This window comes from Crocodylus porosus, unplaced genomic scaffold (genome assembly GCF_001723895.1).
Source record: "Crocodylus porosus isolate Cpor-Errol unplaced genomic scaffold, CroPor_comp1, whole genome shotgun sequence".
NCBI lineage: Eukaryota > Metazoa > Chordata > Crocodylia > Crocodylidae > Crocodylus > Crocodylus porosus.
This window is the reverse complement of record NW_017728921.1, coordinates 2,031,752-2,054,686: the sequence shown is the minus strand read 5'-3', so window position 1 is coordinate 2,054,686 and position 22,935 is coordinate 2,031,752. Positions and strand designations below refer to the sequence as shown.

The window sequence follows — 22,935 nt, the reverse complement described above, 5'->3', positions numbered from 1 at the left end:
TCAATGTTAAACTGTTTTAAAGCTTGACTTGGCTGAGTGAAAGCAGTACTTAACAGATGCACCTGATGTCTCCAAGTTTCAGAGATTTAACAGGAATTTCAACGGGACAAATGAGGGTAGAATGGTTTTATTTATTTTAATCGATTTTTTAATTTCTTACATTTGTGTACTACTTGAACCAAACGTTTGTTTTTAGAACTAAAAGTTACTTACTGCAGTAGAATACAGCTGTTTTGATTAATGGGTTTGTGCCTTGTTCCAGCAATGAGGTATTGCAGCTTGTGTTTCTTATCTTCACTCTTTTCAAAGTAAAGCTGAGGTGAATATAGTCTTTCTGACTCCTAGAAGTATGTTCAAGTGGAGTTTTTCAGTACTGCATAACAATTGAGAGCCTTGGATGTACACCCCAGGACACTGAGCCTGATCTTCAGAAATAAAGAGTACCCGTACTTCTAAGAGTAGTTGTAGGGGAGCTCTTGGGGTTCAGCACCTCTGAAAAGGGAACCTAATGTATGTCAATTTAAGTACTCAAGTTTCAGTTTCAAATGTCCACTGATTTTCAAAATTGCTATTTTTTGTCACTAAAAGCAGCATGCTAGAATATTGTAGATGAGGAAAGCATTTTTGTTTGACACAGGCAGGATACTGCGTTGTTGCTAATTCAGAATATTCTGAGTTTTAGAATGTCCCAAGATCCTTCCTAATAGGAGCAAGGAAAAGGTATCTGATGAAAGAAGTCTAAGTTTATGAGCCTTTACCAGCCTAAATAACTTGGTAAAAGTGAAACAAAGCAGAGTTGGCTGTACATGCAACACAGTCCTCCCACGAATGGCTCTGGGGGCACAGTAGCTCATCTACTCTATCCAGACAGCTCTCTGCCATGCAAACAAACTAGGTTGCAAAACCCACTGCCTCACACAATTGCTTTCTCTCACTGCGTACCCTGTGGTACATAATAGGGATGTCCAGTAATGTGAACATGCTTACAGTAATGTGGTCTCCTGAAATGATCCACAAATCTTCTGTCCCCCTCCCCAGTGCATGCAGCATTGGTAGTCTGAATTGAATTCCAGGTGAGAGCTTTTAAATGAACTGCAAGCTTTCTCCCTTCCCATTTTAAAAGCATGTTTAACTATTTTTAATCTGCATCGTTGCTCTTATGTTGGAAAAACAAAATATTCAGTGGCAAGTTTATACACGTGTCTAAGGCGTACATCAGTCCTCAGCAGGTGTTGTGGCTGTGTGTGAAGTGGTCCCATATTGGCAGGCAGTGCTGAGATGCTGTGTGTGATTCCCAGCTTGTTCCGCGCTCCACTGAAGTTGCTGTAGTTGAGTGAGGTTCAAACCAGGGCAGAGCCCAGATCTGTGTCATTTGCAGGCCACATTCTTAATTCATAAAGGGAATCTTCAATTTTAACTGTCTTATAGGTCTTGTAGCATTTCCCTGATGGCTTGCTACTGCCAGGCAGAGCTAGAGAGAGTGAAGCTGATTCTGCTCCCATCGTTGGGATTCGTAGCATACCTGCTCTTGTATACCCTGAATAGAACCGGTGCTTCAGTGGGAATTTATTATCGGCACAAACAGTGCTGAACAAAATACTTGAACATCAAGGTAATGTTTTGTTAATACCGCATCAACCTGGCAAACTTTCTTTAGGTTAACCTAAAGAAAATCTGATATTCAGATCTACAGTAGTCCGCCAAAATACAAATTGTTTACTCTTGCTTTACCTTTTGGTACTTGAATGCATATTTTATCTTGCTAATGCATGTTTTTACTTTGCTGCTTCAGTGGGAGTATGTGCTAGTGTTCTCTATTTTTTAGCTGGCCTGATAGAAGGTGAATCTGATTTGTCTTCCACCTTGCTCCCTCTGTACTCGAGTAGCTCAGAGGTACCTACATGGGGAAACAGAAATGTCACAACAGGCTGGCCTTCCATCTAGGTATAACTAGATGCAATGACTGGGAACTGAAGTTAAATAAATTCAGACTAGAAATAAGTTATAACTTTAACAGTGAGGATAATTTTACCACTTGAATGACTTAAACCAGGGTGTGTAGTATTTCTAGAGTCTGGGTGATTTTGGAATAGAGTTCAAGGCAATCCTGTGGACTGTCACAGTAGATCCTTCTGGCCTTTATGAGGCATCCCTGAACATATAAGCCATGCTTCTGTTGCTAGCTCCATTGGGGATGACTGGTGGTAGAGGGAGGAGGAGGTAGTTTGAGGAGCATGGGGTTAGACCCACCCAATCTCAGCTTTTTGTCAAAAACAAACTAACCAAACCCCAAACGTGTTGAATAATGCATGCAGAAATTGGATTATCCACATTTTATCGCAGTAGTAGTAAACTCCATGGGTGCCATGACTCTACAGTCCACAGAGAAGAGAATATTGTGGAAATAATCCAAGCTGTGGCATGCACCTGAAGGTAATCCTTACCACCTCCTCGTAAACACGTTTTATCATCTCTAAGCACTCTGATTATCACAGTTGGAGCAGGAGACGATTGAGCATTATCTTGCTTTTGTTCTAAAATGGAAGGTGGTAGGAGGGGGGGAGGTCTTTATTACGATGGTCTTATTACTTGATATTCGCTAGGTTGGGCCCTTGTGTCTTCCTAAGGGAAGGGAAGAATTAACTTTTTCACACATGACTGAACTTTACTATAAAGCGTGCAGACTTGATCTTCCCTATTTTCCCTATAATTTTTCATGGCTATTCACTATACTCTGTATAGGAGTCTTCTCAAATGGGCTAGTATCTGCAAAAAACGGGAGGTGAGGATTGTTGTTTCCTGGGGCACAAGGAAATAAAGATGCTTTTTATACAATGAAGGTCAGAGGGTGTTGGGCTCCTTCCCCCTCAGTGTTTCACATATATTTATCTGGAGTGTTGTAATAAGGAACTTATACACATACACCAAATGCAGTTGAAGGTAATTAGCTGTCCTGAAATGGGAGTTTCCAGAGGAGGAAATTTTAATGTGTGATCTATTTCTGTCTTGAGGACAATTTCAAGGATTACAGTCTCAAAGATTACATAATTATCGAAACATTGCAAGAATGTTTTAAAAGTTCAGTTCACCTAAACCTATCTTTGCTGTAACTTGTGTCTAATTCTCAATTAGTCAAACTTCAGTTTATGACTACAGCTGCAAAGCAGCTTCCTAGTAAGTATTGTTCACCAGTATGTGCTTCCTAATTGAGAAGATCACAAGTATATTTTTCTGTGGGCTCTAAAATAAAAAGTCCAAGGAGGTCTTGTGTTATGTTTGTGATATTTGTATCCACGAGAATTTGTAATATTTCTATAAATTGTTCATAACCTGCTTGTTACAAGGCTTTCCCAGCATTTGTTGCTACTACTTCTCTTTAAAATAAGAATTGTATTACAATGCATGATATATATTTAGAACCAAAGGAAGGGACTTGTATGGAACTTGCCTTGGACAACATATGCCATAGCAGTGAGGGAGTTTGCATTTGCTGACTTTAGCAGCCTGTTCCAGATTTACCACACTTGGTGTGAAATTCTGCCAGCATGCTTTTTTTTTTTTTTCTTGTTCAAGAAGTTTGGGAATTACTACATTTAGAGCTTGGCTATTACAGCTGTCAGTTTCTCCAGCTAACCCTCTTGCCCTCTTGAATAAAAAGCATGTGTGAGAACTCTTGCTTCTTACCCTTTGTATCTGTCAGCCAGAGGTTTGCTGTTAGTGGCCGCCTGTGTCATTGGTACCCAGCGCCAGGCCCTCTTGTTATTCTTAGTGTTGTTTACTTGCACTTCAGCTGCTTTGTGGTTCCCTTTTACAGTGGTGAAATACTGTTCTTCAAAACATACCTGCCTAAAGATTCCCACTAACTACAGTAATGGTTACAGGATGTAAGACCTATAAACTTGCAGTGACACATGCATATTTCTGTAAGGTGGGAGATTTATCCAGCGGATGGATGCTGGTGTTTTTAAGCGTGAACAGAATAGTTGGTATGGACCTAGAAATAAATAGATGAAAAGAAAAGTGTATGATACCTGCTTTTCTGTAGTGACTGCAATGGCTTGCCCACTTGCATCTGGCATTATAAAGCAAAAATATCCATTGAAAGAAGCTGATTTTTTTAAATTTAGGAATAAATTGTTGCTGTAACTTAAGCATTTAGGATGTGTTATGTCAGCTTTTTCAAATTGACTAGTGTTAACTGTGAGATTTGTGGAATCATTTTACATTGCATGAAGTACCTGGACCTGCAAACTCCACCCCTTTTCGCAAGTCAGCAGTTGGGGGATCAGAGTTGTTTGACTAACTGGACACCATTAACATCTGAGTGTGTCTGTGTGCTTTTTAAAGCTCTCTAATGCTGTTAGAAATGCTACACTTTGATTTATGTAGTGTTGGGAGTCAAATGGCTGTTTTCAAAGCCTCTTGAATTCGTTTTCATTTGTAAACAAATTTAAACCATAAATTTAAAATGTTTAGTGGTTTGGCTAAAGCATGCCTGCCCTGGAGTGCAGTGAAAGCACGTTGTCTTGACACTGCTCGTCTTCCAGCTCACCCCGTAACTCTAACAGGGATTGGAATTCCCACGATAATTCAGAGCGCATTACTTTCCCTCCAAACTCATCACAGGTGCAAGTTAACCAACTGGCTTTTAAAACTGTTCAGGCTATTTAAAAGATGGCATGCTGGCTGATGTTGACACTAATACTAAGACACTAATACTATTCTTTGCTGTAAATAGAGTTCCTATTCCAGCTGTTCCTTGTCAGAGTGTTTTTGGATAATGAGAGCTCAGGTTCTCTGGGAAGCAGGTGAAGATGGGGGTCATAGGGAAAGTATTAGACTGAATACCAGTAAAACCAGAAATGGAGCATCCTGTGTCCTATTATCCAATTTCTGACAAGCTGTAGGTGATAATGCAGGTCAGATTGCCAAACGGTCAATGAATTGGTGATTTCAGCTTAGTTCCTTCTCCACCGATTCTCCTGTGACTGCTGATGTCATCAGGATTGGCATATTTGGAGAATCCAGTCTTGAATGTTAAGAGAGGCTGAAACCCTCTTCTTTGAGGTGGTTTCTCAAGTGGGGACAGAGCAGTGTGTGCAGTGATGCGCTTTGTGGACAGGTAGTTGTTCCCAAGACGGCTCTCCTTCGACTAGCACTAGTTGCCTGTCTTTCAAACCAGTGGCTGGAAACCTTTGGGAGTCGTGGACCAGAGTAACCTGGCTTGGGTCTGAGGTGGGCCCTGTTGTGACCCAGCTGCCGTTGCTTCTCCCTGCTTCCCAACCATGGCCCCAGCGCAGTGCAGCGCCTTGTCGCCCGGCCCTGGTGGAGGCATGGACAGTCCCCGACTCCTTGGGCCGTATGTTGCCACCCCTCTGTTCTGAACTACCCACATCCTTCAACTGAGTCCCCTTCATTTCTGACGGGAACCCAGACACTCTTAAAGAATAGGCCCCAGGTCCTCTGGGGTTGTAAAATCCACTCTTCCTATTGAAACATTGCACCTTAATGTAGTAATGTTGCATATCTTCAACTAGTGTGGGTCTGATCCAGTCCTTACTAAAATTAGTGGAAAGTATTTGTTGATTCAGGTGGGGTCAGACTGCAGCCAGTCTTCTGAACTGTTCCCAAATTATCTAGTTTTACAGTTAAAGTAGTTGGTGCTTATGCATTCTCAGAAAAGAGGAGGTGGCAGTCTCAGAGATGCTGCAGCTAAAGACCCCAGTCCTGCAAGCAGTGGGCGTTTATGTGCATGTTTAACTTGAAACTCTGCAAGTCTTCCCCTCGCTGTAAGTGGGACTATTAGTAATGCTTAATTTTAAGCATATGGGTAAAAGTTCTGGCAGAAGTAGGCCAGAAATTTAGTCTGTGTAGGCTCAGCAAAAGGAGGAAGATGAGAAGGAAAATATACTGTGTAAGCTTAAAAACAAACAACCCTCCTCCCCCCAATTTACATTTGAAAATGAGGGCAAAAAGTATTTGGCATTAGAAGAAAACCATGAGAAGAGTACCTGTTTTTCCCTCTTGTGAGTGGAAGCACCATGCAGTTTGGAGTGTTTAAAAGTTTGAATTGGATTCTTATCACAGGTGTGTGCTTTACTTTGCACATCTGGGATTATTGGGTAAATGTTGTTTTCAGTATACCTTTAAAACTAAGCCTGGCAACCCCGGCTCTCAGTCTGCCCAGAGCTGTTCCTGTCAGAACAGGCATCCACATGGTTGGCTAAAATTAAGCTCAGAATAATACAAGTCCTTGTTGAGGAAGGGTACAATTTCAGCTGTTTTCTTTCTTTTGCACATTAGGATTTTTATTAAACTGCTGCAGAAAGTATTTCATCCTTTTGGTTGAATAAAGACTTCTGAGTTGCATCCTGCTCTTGACCCCCTGAGGCAGTCCTGATTTCAAAGTCAGTAGGACTGCTTGCTGAAGGGGGTAGTATCTGGGCCAGTTATATACGTGGAAATAATGAGGCATCTGTAGCAGCACAAATTGGGGCACTCTCTAAAGCCACCATCTAGGTTCTCTTTCATGCCCTGTAGCATTGAAATTGCTTGCTCCAATCTCTTGGAATTGAAAACCATATACAAAATTGCAGGTTACTTATGTAAAGAGGGGAAAAAGACATGCAGAAAAAAATGTTGAGAGTTGTTTCCAAGAAATGGAGTAGGATTCTTTTAACAGAAAGCCAGGGAACTTGTCACAAAACGAGACTCTTATACAACTGTAGCGTACAAAACTGCTCCGGGTATTTTAGCATTCAAGTTCTTATTGGCTGGCTTCATCTCTGGTCTGTGACTTGGAGTAGGCATGCCAGGTCTACCCATACTCCTGCAACTCGGTCAAATGATTTGAATAAATCCATACAAATGTTAAGGGCTTCAGTTTTTTTCCCAGTGTAAGGGAAAGAAGTTACCTGTACCTTTTTTGAAGTTGTTGTTGTGGTTGTTAATACCAATAATAATAATAGTGACCATAACAGTGATAATCCTAGAAAGCTTCTGACTCTTTCTATCACAGTTTTTAGTTCAACAATTGAACTGGACTCGGAGCTTCTGATGGTGCTTCAACTACCCATACTGCCCAGAACAGCTTGGGCAAGGCCTAAAAAACTGAATGTATTCATATGTTTTTGCATAGGGCTCCTTCTGAAAATCTGGAACATGCTTAAATCGCTCCCTGGATTCGTAGGGGCCAGACGTCACACTACTGAATGTAAATTAATGTTGTGCTTTGAGATGGTCCTATTTCAGGGGTGGGAAAAATGTGGCCCCCCGGCCGGATGTGGCCTACCAGGTCATTCTATCCACAGGCCCCCTAAATAATTTAGAAAATTAATATTTATCTGCCCCTGACTGCCTGTCATGTGGCCCTTGATGGCTTGCCAAAACTCAGTAAGCAGCCCTCCGCCCAAAATAATTGCCTGTCCCTTTCCTATCTGAATATGCAGAAAGCTCTGAATCTCTCTTCCTACCCTTTCTGGAGTGCTTCCTGGGTTGCAGGGCACACGTGGATGTAAGTGCACGAAGCCAGAGGGATGGAATTGGGAGTGGAATTGTTGTTCAACCTCCTACTTACAGATCCTGGCCCAGGACAAGTCAACCCCCTCTCTCCCACGTTTGCTTGCTGTCTGTAAGCTGGAATAATATTTACTGGCCAGTCCAATGGAGCGTTTTAAGGATTAATAACTGGGTAGAACTTGGGCTTGGCCAAGAGCGATGTAAATTCCGTGTATCAAACACCAGTCTAGTAACCTTTGCTTCCCTGCAGAGTCTTGTGAAAGGGCTGATCTAAAGGAAGACAAAAAATTAGTTAAGCTGGGAAAGGGGTTGTGGGGAGAGGAGGAAATGAGTTCCAGTGATTACTGGAACATGGGATCATGTATTGTACTTGGGCATTCCTGCAACCTTGGTGTGTAGGTACGGAGTGTCCGCTTTAAGTTTGTTTGTCTGGGCAGGCTGGCAAGTCGCAGAACAATGAAGTGTTCACAGGGTCATAGTTTCTGTTTGGTTGAAAGTGCCTATATCTGGACCAGCTGCTCGCTTGTTGCAGTAATCCACTAGAGAAGCACCCTCCTGATTTTTAGATTTAATCAGTTTTCCAGTTAGTGATGAAAATCTCTGAAGACATGCAAGTTTTAGGATGTTTACACATTCTTTCCTAAATCTCCTGTTTCAATGAAGGTAAATGTCAGGAGCAGTATCCTTCCCCTTCCCCCCCTTTATTGTGCTGTGTTACTTTACAAAGGCTTTCTGTGTATGTGGAGCTATAAAAAGTTCCTGGTAAAGAGATCTGTCCCTTTAACATATGTTTGTCAAATGTAATGGTGCATGTGAGATGAGGTGCATTTGAGTAGATGCTCAGCTGTTGGAAGTAAAGCAACAATGTCTGTGTCCAGATTGACAGGCCCTGGACCACATTGCACCGAGGTATTAGCCTGCTGTCCTGTGGATTGTGATAGCTGAAAACCAGCTGCTGTCACATGTCTGCATATAAACCTCCTCACGACATCAGAGGAGCATATTCAAATACTTTTCCCATTTTTGGCCTAGGTCATTGTTTGTCTAATGCTATTTTCTCTTGCTGCTCAAGGGCACTGGCTTAGATTAGTTTTCATATGCAATAATGGTACAAAAAGGAAATAAATACAACTGTTTATGTGCCTCTTTCATATACGTAAGCGTAACTTTTTTTAGGTTAAATTTTAATGCAATTCTGCTTTGTTTTCCTACTACTGCTATTGCATTTTTTTCAGCCCTGTGGGAAGTCTTGGACAATATTGCAGAGATGGTTCGGGTGACCTTATAAAAAGTGTATATAACTATGTTTTTAATTCTCCTCTGTGGTTTTCAGGCTTATGAACAGGGATGGGTGTTGAGTAAGGTGTAATAGCTTCCTTCTAGCCTCGTTCTCTTCAATGCGTACTGTTGCTGCTAGTTGCATAAGCAGTTCCTACTGGAATTGCATCTCCCTCTAATTTTTCTGCAGGGACACATTAGAGAGACTGTTGTAATGAGTCCATCTACTGACAAGAGGCATTCTTATTAACTGGTGATCGGAGTATTTGGCTTTTCTATCCTGAGTGACTTGTGTGCATTATTTCACAACCATAAAAACTGGCATTCACACAGACACTTGGCGACTTGGCATTTTATAAAGCCCATAAAGAATTCTTAACGATGATACCTGTTAATTCTAAAAGGTTAAATGAAGAATATATCTATAGAGGCATCTACAGAAATGTGAGTCAGGCTAACAAGTTGTAGCACGTTAATATACCTGCACACAGACATTTTTGAGGATTAGTCACACACAGGCGGTTATAAAAGCCACAGCTCCATAATGCTGTCTGATTTGAAAACGGTGAGTGGCTGGGTGAAAAGAAGTAGAAAAGGGATCTAATTACACCTGGGATTAAAAATGCTAGAAACCGTCTGGCTATATTTAGTTTTCCTCCATGTTTCAGAGGCATCCTGTTAACTTGCTGCTCTATCTCTAATTACATTGTTGAAAATTAGTTCCATGCAGTGAACAGAAAGGACTTTCAAATTATTTTAATTTCTGCCCAGGTATAACACAGGGTAGAAAATTATATATAGAGGGACCGTACATTCTGGTTTGGGCTGGACAATCCTGGATTTCATGGGCCAGTCCTGGCTGGTTAGTCAAAGTTTAAACAGAAGTCCTGGAATTGTAGGGTGCAGTCCAGTGAGGAGGCAGAGTGCCCCTGCCACTGCCTGCAGCAGCGCCACTCATTTCAGGAGGTATGGCGGGGGTGGCGATGTCCCAGATTTCTTTGTGATCAACCTAAATATATGTAACGCGAACATGCTGTCGGCATTCAGACTGGGTCTCATTCTATGGTAAATTTAATGTTCTATAACAAATGAAGTCGTCTATTATCCAACTCTGAAATGGAACAGTTCAGGTTAATGTACTGTAGGTAATGTTCAGATTATAGTACTATGACTTTCCAGTGTCCTGCGAATTAGCTGTTTGCTAAGAAGTGCACTGGATTTGCTGTTGTTCCTGAACAAGTGGATATTGCAAGCTCATAACATTTGATGGTAAATATTGAACATTTCTCAAATTTTTTTTTCCTTTTTTTCCTATCTTTTTGGATAGCTGAAGACTGACTTTAACATGTTTAGCATGGAGGAAATGATACACTTATCTATTGCACAGGCAGAGAATTTCTATAGAGGGGAAATACAAGGTCCATAGCTACTGTTCATAGATTCATAGATGCTAGGGTCAGAAGGGACCTCAATAGATCATCGAGTCTATGTTGTACTTGGGAATCAGAGTTTGTGGTGATTTCTGATGCATGGAAAAGTTTTGAAATGTGCATTTTACAGCTATTTCTGTAACTCGGTGAGCATCTATTATAAGGTGTTCTGTCTCCTACTGTGTAACAGTGTTTTGAGAAGTGGTGCCGTGGAAGTATAAAATACCCAGCAGACTTTTTCTGTGCTATACAAATCTGCATAACAATTTGGAGTTGACTGAAACGGTTTTAAAGGATGCTGCAATCTACAAAACCTGAAGCTGTCAGCACTACTTGGAAGAAAACGGTATAATGTATCTGTCACCTGAAAAGTTAATATTTGCTTATCGATCTCAGTAGCTAAATGTCTCTTTCTTTTTGAATCCATAGTTGGCGACAAAGTTCCTGCTGATATAAGGATTACTTCTATCAAATCTACAACTCTAAGAGTAGACCAGTCAATTCTCACAGGTAGAAATCTTTTTTGTCACTTGAATTATATGCGGTTTGCTTGGAAATCACTTACTCACTAGTTGCATGATGAGCAATTACTAACATGCTGTGCTTGTTAAATAAATCACTATTGATGCTAATTATTTTATTGAACAATATGATCTTGCAGCTGGATGAGCAAGTGTTCCTAAATACTTGTAGACAAAATTGTTGTTGTTGTTTTTGGGGTGGTTTTTTTGAGGAGGAGAGACTAAGTAGCTTCCTTCATGGTGCTTTCTGATGGTTTATTTGGATCAATGAATCATGTTCTTATGTAAAATGGAACTGTATCCAAGGATACCATAATTGGTATGGTTTGTGACGCATTTATTTATAAAAATATGGAATACTGGATTACATTATGAATTGCTAATCCAGTTTACGAAGCCTAATGGGTTTGAACAGCTAGTATTTTTGGCTTATCGCCCAGACCTCATCTCTTGGTAAGTCGCATAAAATGAAGTTCATTGTCAATGATGCCTGCATCATATATACTTAGAGCATGTGTCAGGTATCAGTTTACCTCTCCTGTAGAAGCAAATCTAACAAATTGCGGGTTTAAAAATACAGAGACCTGTTCTAGGTCTTACTTTGTGAACCTGGTTTATTATATGCTTGCTATCATAAAATCAAACGCAGAAAAACAAAGTTGGGCAACCCACATTCTGAAGATGCTATCAACTGTTTTCCAGTCTAGTTGTTGTTGTTGTCATCTTTTTTTCTTTTTGGCCAGTGTGATCCAGAGCCCTTTGCTTCAGGGCAGGGGGAGTTGCCCTTGTTGTTTTTGAGAAGGAGCAGCTTTTCAGCCCTTGAATGCTGGGGCAGTAGGAATGGGACCTGGGGGCAGTGGAGGTTCAGTTTTGTCAAGAGACCCTGATACAGACTTCTCAGTAAGATGAAGAACATTTTACTATCTGAGTAAAATATAGATGGTAACACTCCTTGCCCTCTAGGTGTCTAATTTAGTAGAGCAACCAAGCAGCCTGTGAATTTCACCCTGACCGGGAGGGAGTTGCCTTAATTAAATGGCACTGTAATGAGAAGTCTCCAGACTTCACACACAGTCAAAATCTCCTCTGAGCCAGGACCTCTACATTAAGCTGTCAGCCTTGAAAATTGGAAGAGAAGAGTGGTACACTTGAAAAACACTGAAAGCCGCATCTACATAAACTAGTTCTTCAAAAACTTTTTGATATTCACTCCAAACACTGTCTTCTAAAGATGTTTTTATTCTCTAATTGCGTAGTAGGAAAGCAAACTCTATAGGAAGACCATAATCTGCCTTTAATGTAGTTCTGGAATTCACATATTGTACTCTGCCTCCTGAGGCTCCTTTCTTAAACTAGCAACTTCACTAACTACCATGGCAGTGTATCCTCCATGGGAGAGACTGATCTTCTGAAGGTACATGTCATCCATGTGTACCAATGAGGAATACAAAGTAGTCTTAGTCTTTCTAAAATTGCTTTCCTTAGTCTTTCTAAAATTGCTTTCAAGTAGGTGAAAGTTCTTAGTGGCTTGACTTTAAAGTACTGTATTTACTCAAATGTAAGGCAAGGCTTCCCCCCAACCAGTGGGGGGAAAAAGACCCTTGTCTTGCGTTCACACATGAAGTGGAGGGGAGTGCAGGGATTGCTGTGGCTTTGAGTCTGGCCCTGAGCCCAGGTCAGGGCCAGACTCAAACCTGCAGCAACTTCCTGCCCCGACTTCTGCTTCTGTGCTGCAGCTTCTGCCCCTTGCCCCCTTTACTGTCAGGTGCAGCTCTGTTTGGGCTGGGGTCTCTCCCAGGCAGGGAGCACGTGGAAAATCCTTCCCCTACCTGGCTGATCAGTGGTGCTGCTACTGCTGCATGGCCAGGGGAGGGCTGAGCTTCCACCTCCTGTGCTCGGGGACACTGGGATGGAGCAGTCTGACTAGCATCTGAGAGGAAAGTGGGGGAGAGGAGGCAGAGACTGGGGGCTGGGGGTGTGACGGGGCAGAGACTGGGCTGGGGGGTGCAGGAAGCCTGCAGGGTGGAAGAAATGGGTGGGGCAGAGGGGAAGGGGGCCACCCCCCAGCCACTGCTTTCCCTGTTGTAGCAGTGGAGGTGGGCATTCAAGACAGCCCTCCAGTGCTTGCATCTTATACCTGGAAAACTACAACAAACATAAATTTTCTATATACAGGCTCTAATTATTGGGGGTCATCTTATATTCAGACTCATCTTATGTATTTAAGTAAATATGGTAATAAATATCTCCAGGAGAGAAGAGTCTGGGTATTTACCAGGAAAATGAAATCACAGACTTGTGAACAAGATCTGTTTTGCTTTTTAACATTTTTCAGTTTTGGAGGTAACCAAAAAAAAAAAAGAAAGAAAGAAATCTTGTACAATGCTTAATGTCTTCAAAGTGTCCTGTGTGCATTAATCAGAGTTGCCATGATGCTAATGCTAAAATTTGGATGACTTTTTGTCACTAGATTTACTTTCCATAATTATTTTGAGGGAGAATGCAGTGATGCCTGAAATTGGGTGATAGAGCCAGCAATTTTACAATGAGCGGAGTGGATCATTCTCTCTCATGGTCTCGAGACATGTTGATTCCAAAGCTATGAATAACTTGCTTTATGTATGTATGCTTTTGTTAGATATCTGTGTTCTCATGGCACTAAGTAAAGAGTGCATTCATTATCTGTCAAATTTGACCATCAGGGTTTTGATTCATATTTCAGTCCAGTTACATTCCTGATTCATTTTTGGGAATTATTCTCAATTATCTTGCAATCGTAGAAGTCCATATCAGAATAGTAAGCAAGAACCTGGCACGCTTAGTTGACTTGGTGTGGAGCAGCAGTGTGTCCGCCTCTATAAAGGGTATATTCATAAGGTGAACTTTGATTAAGGTGGGGAGGAATGGGAGATCAAACAAGAATGAAACCAACTTTCTTTTTACATAAAAGGAGGGGAAGCATCTGAGAAACAGGACTAGAGACCTTTTCTCATGAGGAGATACTCCATTAATATAATCTGCCATCTACAGTTTTTAGTCTGGCGATGAACAATGTTATAAATTGTCTCTATTAGTACAGTCTATACCATTATGAAAGGGTACCATTTAATATTGAAGAATACAGCCGATTTAGGCTCTATTTTAGTTGGTAAATTTGATCATCTTTAAGGCATACAGGAAGAAGTAGACTGTAGGTGATACTGGACTGAATCTCCACTGTACATAGAAGCAGAAGAAACGTGTGGTGCAATCTAGCCCTGCTGTGAAGTGGGGTCTATTACCCTGGGCAGAGCATTGTGCTAGTAAGGCTACACAGCTCATTCGGAGCTAACTTGGTTATCTCTGCGTGGCACTGTTGCTGTGAAGACTCATCCCTTATGACTAAACACAGGGCCTGTGTCCTTATGGTATCCTCGCACACACTCGTGTTGATGGAACTTGCTGTAAATGCTGGACTCTACTGCATGTGAGCTCTGCTTTGAGCACTTCCCAGATTGGCAAAAATGAAGAATGTAGCAGAATTTCTGAGTAAGAACTGGAAGTAAGGGAGAAGCCAGAAATTCAGCGAGCATGCTGTTGGTATTAGCTGCCAGGACACTGGTGTGTGCACATTTCTTTTCATAGAATAAAGTCACAAGCTATGATTTTGGATTTTTATAAATTACACTACATTATTTTTAAAAAAGATCAAAAGATGAAGATGAACCTAGGACTTCCTTGCTAGAGACTTCACAGCACGGGAAGGGTGTTGCTGTATTCTAAGCAGTAGCTTTGGTCAGGTCCATTTTTGCATAACAAGCATACATCATCCCATGCTTGCTCTTGGGCAATCTGCAGGCAGTGCGGTCCCACAGTTTGATCAAGGGAAATCTTTCAACATCTGTGCAGAGAGCAGTCTAATACATGCTTTTATTTTTTTTAATTGCTGATCAGCTATTGTTTCCCTCATAACAATAGGCCAGGAACAGAAATCTGAAATTAACATTTGAAAATCTCCTGCAAACTTCAGATGGACAGTAAATGATTCTGAAGCACTTAAGTAGCAGAGTTTTAAAATTAAAGCAAGAGAACCTGAACTTGTCTTACATGTTCAGGCTGTTATAAAAATCAAAACTTTTTTCAACCAAGGCATCTCCTTTTATGCAATCAAATGCTAATGAAAATGTCAGACTTGTGTGCTGTGACAAAGTAGCAACAAGAACAACTGTGGCTGTTTACTTTTCCTGCCTCTAGGCTTTAAAAAACATTAAAACATCTGCTGCTACAAGAAAATGTGTTTTCCCAAATTATTTTGAGTTCTTTATTGCATTTTGAAAGCCAAAAATGTCTTGGTGTCGTCTCCTTGTTCCTGGTGTATTACAAATCAGGACATTACCCTGGATGCACTTGAAATCGCTTCATATAGGGTGGGGATGTCAACTAGCGTAATGCTTTCATGTCTTGTCATAAAAGCAGCGCTGTCTGCCTCCAATTCTAGATTATTCTGGACATCTGTCTCACAAGGCCATTCTGCTTTTCTGTGACCTGAAATTATTTCCAGTTTCCATTAAAGTGCATTGTTTTCAATACCATCTTTGCTTGCAGGAAGCTGAATCCAAAGGGAAGGTTAAAGTTGCATATGTAATGCTATACTTCTTTATTTAGGTGAATCTGTGTCCGTTATTAAGCACACAGATCCTGTTCCTGATCCTCGTGCCGTGAACCAGGACAAGAAGAACATGCTTTTCTCTGTAAGTGTTTTATTTGGCTGGGGAAATAAGTGCTCTGCAAAGTCCTAAAACTAAGCTGTGGAGTTTTCTTGCCTTGTACTGTACCAGCACAAACTGCTGCCTGCACCAAGCTCATCAGATTGCTTAGGAACCAGGAGGAATCCTATGCAACTTAGTTTAATACATCTTAGGGAAAGGGTTTACTTAAAACCAAAAAAACTAGAGAAACCAAGCATATGTGCTTCAGTACACATTGTGTCCATCCTAGAAGAATTTTCACAAAGTGTTCGGGTGTGAGCACACTCTTAAATAAATGCTGCTTCACTTCACCCCTTGCGAACTATTGATGTTTCTTACAAGACTGAGATGAAGTGACTATCCTAATTTAGTACAATGAAACCAGTAGGAGCCTTTAATGCAAGTCATCTTTGGGTGTTTCACTGTTTTTATGCAGAAGGATACCTTCTTTGAAACAGACCTGAATGCTTTCAAGATTAATAAATAACTGAGTGCTTCTCGATTTTAAGAGGTGTTGCTTTCCCAGGCTTGACTATCAGTCTCAATAATGTTGTTATACTTGCAGGAGGCCTCCTGTTGGAATAGACGACCTAGGGGGGTTGTGGGATCTCCATCCTTAGAAGCTGTTAAGAGCAGGTTATTCACAAGCGCTTGTCTAGGCTGGTTCAGACCTGGATGATCCTGCCTCGAGCAGGGGCTGGCCTAGGTGACCTCAAGACCTTCCAGCCCTACTTCTCTACAATTCTATGAGTAGAAGGGCACTTAACATGAATAAAGGGGGGCAGACTTGCATCTGGCCGTGTTGAGTTCCTTCCTCGCTGTTTGAACGGTAAAAGTTGCAACTGCCATAAGCTCCTTGAATATACTGGAGTTGTGCTCAGGCCGTTGTGGGGGGGGCTGTGAATTTGGACATGCTGCATAGCATTTGTTCAGACTTTGTAACTGAGAGTCTGCATTTGAATACTGACTTTCTGGGTTTACCAGGGGAATGTAAAGGTTGAAAAAAGAAATGTAGCTGAAACTTACAACTTCTGGGTTCATTAAGGTACTTTTATGACCTAGATGTAGGTGCAAATGGCTGGTATGGGCTTTTAATGGATTGCATTTCAAAAACATTAAACAGCATTTTAAAACTTAACATGGCTAAAGGCAGTGACATTTTTGTCTTGCCCATTTAAAGTTTTGGGACTCACTGATGTGCTACATGTTTTATAACAAAAAGCACTTTCTGTGCAGGGGTTCCTGTTTCTAATTTTTGTGACCTAAAAAAAAGGTGAAGGGGCTAGCACAATGTAAAGAGTGCAGTTGATTTACACCAGTAGTTCTCAACTTCTTTAGGGTGCTCCATTGCTCCAGTGAATTGTGGCATCCTATTTCAATAACTATTTTTATTGCACCGTTTAAATGCAGACCCATGGCTGTCCAAATAGAATCCAGGATAATTTATCAGGAACTGATAAGTGAAATGTATGAATTGCATGATCTTTGCCTCCTAAATTTAGCTAAACTAAGAGCAGATGATACAAGCCAAATCTCGACTCTGGTTTGAAAGAACCTGACTTCAGTAGAATCACAGATGACTTAGGAAGCCTTCTTCCTTTTGCCTCTTCAGGGTACCAACATAGCTGCTGGGAAAGCTATGGGAGTGGTTGTCGCCACAGGAGTAAACACTGAAATTGGCAAAATCCGTGATGAGATGGTAGCTACGGAACAAGAGAGAACGCCACTGCAACAGAAACTAGATGAGTTCGGAGAGCAGCTCTCCAAGGTCATCTCGCTCATCTGTATTGCTGTTTGGATAATCAACATTGGGCATTTCAATGATCCAGTCCATGGTGGTTCCTGGATTCGAGGAGCCATCTACTACTTCAAAATTGCTGTGGCTCTGGCTGTTGCTGCTATTCCCGAAGGCCTGCCTGCCGTCATTACCACCTGTTTGGCTCTGGGAACCCGCAGGATGGCCAAGAAGAATGCTATTGTTCGAAGTCTGCCGTCGGTGGAAACCCTGGGATGTACCTCTGTTATCTGCTCTGACAAGACGGGTACTCTGACAACCAACCAGATGTCCGTTTGCAGGGTATGGTGAAATGCTTTATTTCTTCTCTGCTTCCTTTTCTCCACAGGTTCTCTAGTACTCGGTGTCCTCTCATGTTAGAGTGTTTGGTAATGAGAACATTCTTGTCCTTGTAGCATCATCATGTTGTTTTATTTGCTGCAGTATGATTTGACTTTCAATTTAATTTCCACCATGCTTTTTATATTTAATACTCTCATCTTTCCCTTATTTGGTAATGGCTAAAAATAGTTGTATGCACACTTGAAGGGGGGGCTCTGCATGTGGAAGTTCTTCCCATTAACTGCTTATATGCCACAGTTGAATTGCACAGTCACTTCCCTGTGTACAACCAGTCCACAGGTCCAGAAGGGTAGAATAAAGGATATTTCACATAGAAGGTTTCCTAGGTCCTTTTACCATGTGTCTCAAATATTGTGAAATGTTTATAGAGCAGGAGAATGCTACCATTTCTTACTGTACCATGTATGATGAATGCTTTTTGACTTGCTCTGCTAGGGACAGCAGTTGCTTCCAGCCCTGGTACTAACTCTTGATTGGCCAGTCTTAAAGCTAGATACAAAACGGAGCACTAGCTGAAAAGCAGCAACTTTCATGTGCACGTAACTGCCCCCAACACTGCCTCTTTCAGCCATCTTCACTCTTTTTTCCCTCTCCTCTGTAATTCATCAGTACTGTTTCTTCCCCACTCAAATTGCCTTGCTGGCTGGCTGTGTCAGAGATGAGACTTGCAGCTCCTACCAGTGAGTGAGAGGAAGGGTGGAAGGTATTGCATAGGCAGGACTCTGGTGGGCCCGGTGTCAGACTCTGCAGAAAGCTGAACTTCCCTTGCGTTTCTGCTGTCTTCCCTACCTAGCTTTATGCTCTGGGATTAGAGACTGCTGCAGCATTTCCAGCACGTTCTATTGCACAACTGGTCTGGCAGCCCAGAGTTCAAATCAGCAGTGTCTGCATTGCCAGCGTCACCTTTTTGATGCTTGTCTTGCAGTTGAGTAAAGCAAATGATTTCGATTACTCAAAAATCAAAATGCTAACGTTGAATCACCGTGGCATAGAATTGTGTTCTGGCTTATGGGCAGCATGGTCTGTTGCTAGTCCTTCATGCCTGTGTGCACTTGGAAGTCTGAGGAGGGATTTAGCATTTTGTATTAATTCAGGTGAAAAGCCTTTTGCGTGGGCAGATATTACAGCAGCAGAGCAGCTGTATTGCATCACTTCAGAGTTATCCAGAATCACATTGCCATGTTCAAGATTTGGGTCCATTTTTTGGAAAAGCTTATAACTCAGAGCATCACATGCTCTGTTACTTTCATGATTAATGGCAGATTTTTTTCTTCCATTTTTAATTGGTGTTTGCTGATGTCTTGCTTGCTAGTTTGCCACAGTTGAGTATTATAGTATCTATACCTAAGAGAGACAAAGCAGCTGCTCATCAGTATTCAGGAAGAGGTTACTTGCAGTGGGATTGCATAACTGCCCTGCTCTTTGCAGGGATTCTTTCATCACTCAGATGCCAAAAAGCAGAAAGCTTCCTTGTTCACTTCCCATTCCAGTGCTTTCAGATTAGTTTATAAAACTTTTTTTGGAATGCAATATTAGGTGTCCTTGTATTTAGAAGGTTGTGTTCTGGATCCTATGTAGTGCAGTTTGCTCTGTCAGCGGTGTCAAATAAATTGGGTAACTTACGTGTAGTCTTCACAGTAGATTTTAACGTGGCAAATGCATCCTAGCACATGCAGGTAACATGTGACTTTGCATAAGCAAAGAGGGTGCTCAGCTTTTCAAGAAGTGCTCAGCTTTTCAAGAAGTCTTTGCCCTGTTCCATTTGAGATTTATCTTCTGCATAGTGTGCTGAAGCAAGTGTAGCTCGAGGAATTTTACCCTAAAATATTTGTATCTTTGTTCAGTACATGTTTTCAGGGTAACGTGCACAGTTGTGAGGGTGTTTTTCCCTTTGTTCCTCCAGTTTATGGCTGCAGGGTGGTTTTATCCTTGACTGCATCTGTGAGCAGAATACAGTGAAAGTGTTTCACTTCATTTCTACTTTTACCCTTTTGAATACTAAGGGGTACAACTGTTGCAGTGTTCAGGTGGGGTTGGGGATTTACCCTATTTCAGTTGAACTAAATGGCCCCAGTTTAACTTGCTGTGAGGGAAGAGTGGGCAGCTGGGCAGGTTACCATGGAGCAGCTGCTATGTGAGAAGGCCCTGCTCTCAGAACTCTTTGATCATTTCTCCTTTCATCTAAATGTCTTTGTATTACATGCCTAATATCACAATTGCCCCAATTTGAATCAGTTAAGTATGAGTGTGCAATCCATAACAATTTCATTTTTGTGAACTTTTGTTACAGATGTTTGTCCTGGATAGAGTAGAAGGAGACAGCTGTACACTGAATGAATTCACTATTACTGGTTCAACTTATGCTCCCATGGGAGAAGTGTAAGTACTTTTTATTCATGCAAAATGCCTCTGGACAAACCATGGATAGATAACCCCTTCAGACTCTGGCAGCTCAGACTATATGGCGATGCCTGATGCTTGTTAATATAAAAAGGGTTCTCAGCCAGCCAAAGTATGCATATAAACCCAAGACTCAAAGTATTTAGGCCTAGAATTGTATGTTTTGAAACATTAGATCAAATGGTAAATTGAAATCCTAGAAAACCAAAATGTCACAAAGCATCCTCAGAACACAGAGTTGATGAAATCTTGGACGTAGTCATCCAAAGAGTCTTCCTTTGTGAAAGTCTTCTAGGCTTTAGTTTATTAAATCACTAAAATATTTCAGTTTGAAATCTGTCCTTTTATGAGAGCTGAATTCTAGGTCTGAATAAGTAAATCTTGACTCAGCAACTCGCATTTTGGTAGGCAATCCACTAACGGTTTGTTTACATTCCTTACTGGTTTTCAGTTGGTTCCTTTCTAAGACTGTAAATCTTCAAGTTGCACAGGTTCTGGAATGAACCTTTTCAAACAATGTCAAGAGAACAGCATCTCTAGTACCTGTGGGGTCAGCAGTTCAGCATTTGGATCCTTTTTCTGGTATTTTCTACAGCTTTTTGGTGTGTGCTTAATCTGAATTTATATACTCAAAACCTCTGGCTTTGAAAAAGTGTGGGTGACTTCACAGGCTCCACTGCCAATGTTAATAAACAAGTGTAAGATTTAAATGTAGGGTTGGGAGACTCTTTCATCCCTAATACTTTGGGAATGCTAGAATTCTACTCCAGGGCAAGAATCTTGTCATCAGAGAACAACTGAGCAAAAGAAGCTGCAAAAAAGTCTTCAGTAGTTGGTCTTGGGGGTTTTTTTGGGCAGTTGAGATACTTATGAGGATTTAGTTAGAAAACTTTGCTAAGGGGTTGAAATATACATTCTGCTAAATTTTTTTTTAATACTTTTCAAAGATCTTGTAAGATTTCTGGCATATCTCCAAAAAGTTATGCATGTCCTAGCAATATCAGTAGTAATTATCTATTACTTTTCACAGCAGTTTGGGACTGTAGTGTTCTCAACATTGAGAAGTCTTAATTCCCTGAATCTTTCTTTTTTCCCAAAGTCGCTTGCAAACTAGACCTTGAATTTCTGCTTCAGCAGATAAGCTTAGGCCATCAGATCTTTTGTGGCAATTTCCTTTTACGTAAAGGATTTGTCATGTACTTGAATGGAGTTTTTTAATATGTCTGTTCGAATGTGCCCAGCTGCAGTGAGGGGTGTGGAATGCCAGCGTTAGTCAGGTGTATGTCCTTCGGAGCTGTCACCTGGCCCGTGGGGCTCCCAGAGGGGCTGGAAGTTTGGGGTGGGACCCACTGCCCAAAAGGGGAGTCTGGAACCCCCCTGGGAGCTGGTGTCTGTGGCAAGGGGCATGCAGTGGCTGTGTTAACCCTCGGGGCTCCTGCTTCATGCAGATCAGCTGGGGATAAGTCAGTGACTGCCGGAAAATGGGGGGAGATGTCAGGACTTTTATTATTTTACGGAAAGTATGAAGGTGGGCACTTCACTCTAGTTGTTATAATATTACCTTGCCTTTACCACCAGGAAGTTAGCTAACGTGGGTAAAATACTTTGTGTTAGGAGAGCAAAAAAAAAAAAGGGTTCCAAAGCTTGTAGAGTTTGCAATGCTGCAGAATAATGCTGGAAGCTTGCTGTGTAGCTTGAGTTGCTGTGTGTCTACCTTAAGACTTGCTAGATAGAAATGGCCTTATTTTTTAAGGAAAGCCCTCAAGGGAAAAATGGCTGTGCTGGTGGAGAGTTACTGTTTATTAACACTGGCAGTGGAGGTCCCCCGTATTCCTTAGGTTATAAAAAGTACTGGGCAGCGACTGCCATGTCTCAATAATTCTTCCTTACTACTCTAGAGGTATGCCGGTGTCCCAGAAGGTGGGTCTGTGCATTAATGTGATTTGTTCTGATTGTGAAAAATGCAACTCTGATGTGCAGCTGTTGCACGTACAAGATATCATGTTGTCACAGTGCAACAGACCACTCCACACCCGTCTCAGGGGAGTGCTAATGTTCATAATCGGCGGTAGATTACTGTGGAAGAGTTAGACTTTCCTCTCCGGTGGAAAAAGGGGTGCTCACTTGCACTCGTGTGTTTAACTGGTCTGAGGCTCATGCACACTATATACTAAACGGGCTTTTTAAGTGTCTCAATTTAGGGCCCGCAGATTGGCCTAGTCCATATGTAGGGATATATAAACAAGATATGCAACAAAACCAAGGATGTTAAATTCTTTTTTTTTTTTTTTCAAACCATAGCATCGCAGCTGCTTTCTTCTGTTGCCTGGGACTTCTCATTGGTTTTCTGTCTTCTCTTGCATAAAACTCAAGCTCATGGCCCTTTCTAGGACCTTCAGGCTCTGCCACTGCTTTCATTTTCTCCTTTACTCCCTCTTTAGAGCGAGAGGCCTAAAAGGGAAAGTGGAATCGGAGGCTAATTAGCCATATGATTAAGGCTGTGACTGGACTGGGAATTGGGGGAAGTGTTTTATTCCTCTTGGAGCTATGAACCACCCATATTGCCTTTTACAAATCATTTAACTAGGCTCTTACTTTTTATCCCAGCATTTTAAAATATCTCCTTTCTTTTGCTTACCTACCAAGTCATTTCTCCCTCAAACCTACTGCTTCCAGGAATTCTTCCCAGCCTTATTTTCAGCAACAATCACCTTCCTTTATCAGCACTCCTGTTTCTGAACTGTTCTCGTCTTTGTCTTGAGCAAAAGAAATGTGTCTTTTTGGTACTAAAAATGTAGATTGTATTTTACAGCCTAAATAGTTTCTAACAATGGTGGGGAGGGGGGAAGAAATGAAAGAAACATGACCCATTGAAACTGAAAATTGTCACTGCAAGGAATGAAGAAATATATCTTAACGCTTGA

At 41.4% G+C, this 22,935-nt stretch overlaps 2 protein-coding genes across 3 annotated transcripts in view; one reads left to right on the top strand and one right to left on the bottom strand.

The window, feature by feature from the left end:
• Nucleotides 1-22,935, top strand: part of ATP2A2 (ATPase sarcoplasmic/endoplasmic reticulum Ca2+ transporting 2) — a 62,432-nt gene that overhangs the window by 25,002 nt on the left and 14,495 nt on the right. For both annotated transcript variants that reach the window (XM_019538697.1, XM_019538696.1), the window contains exons 6-9: nucleotides 10,656-10,736; nucleotides 15,392-15,477; nucleotides 17,087-17,551; nucleotides 19,902-19,990. In XM_019538697.1, the coding sequence (XP_019394242.1) occupies nucleotides 10,656-10,736; nucleotides 15,392-15,477; nucleotides 17,087-17,551; nucleotides 19,902-19,990 (721 nt within the window). The remainder of the gene's footprint in view (nucleotides 1-10,655; nucleotides 10,737-15,391; nucleotides 15,478-17,086; nucleotides 17,552-19,901; nucleotides 19,991-22,935) is intronic.
• Nucleotides 22,092-22,935, bottom strand: part of ANAPC7 (anaphase promoting complex subunit 7) — a 37,205-nt gene continuing 36,361 nt past the window's right edge. Inside the window, exon 14 of the transcript XR_002101874.1 lies at nucleotides 22,092-22,462. The gene's annotated coding sequence lies outside the window, so the exon portion shown is untranslated. The remainder of the gene's footprint in view (nucleotides 22,463-22,935) is intronic.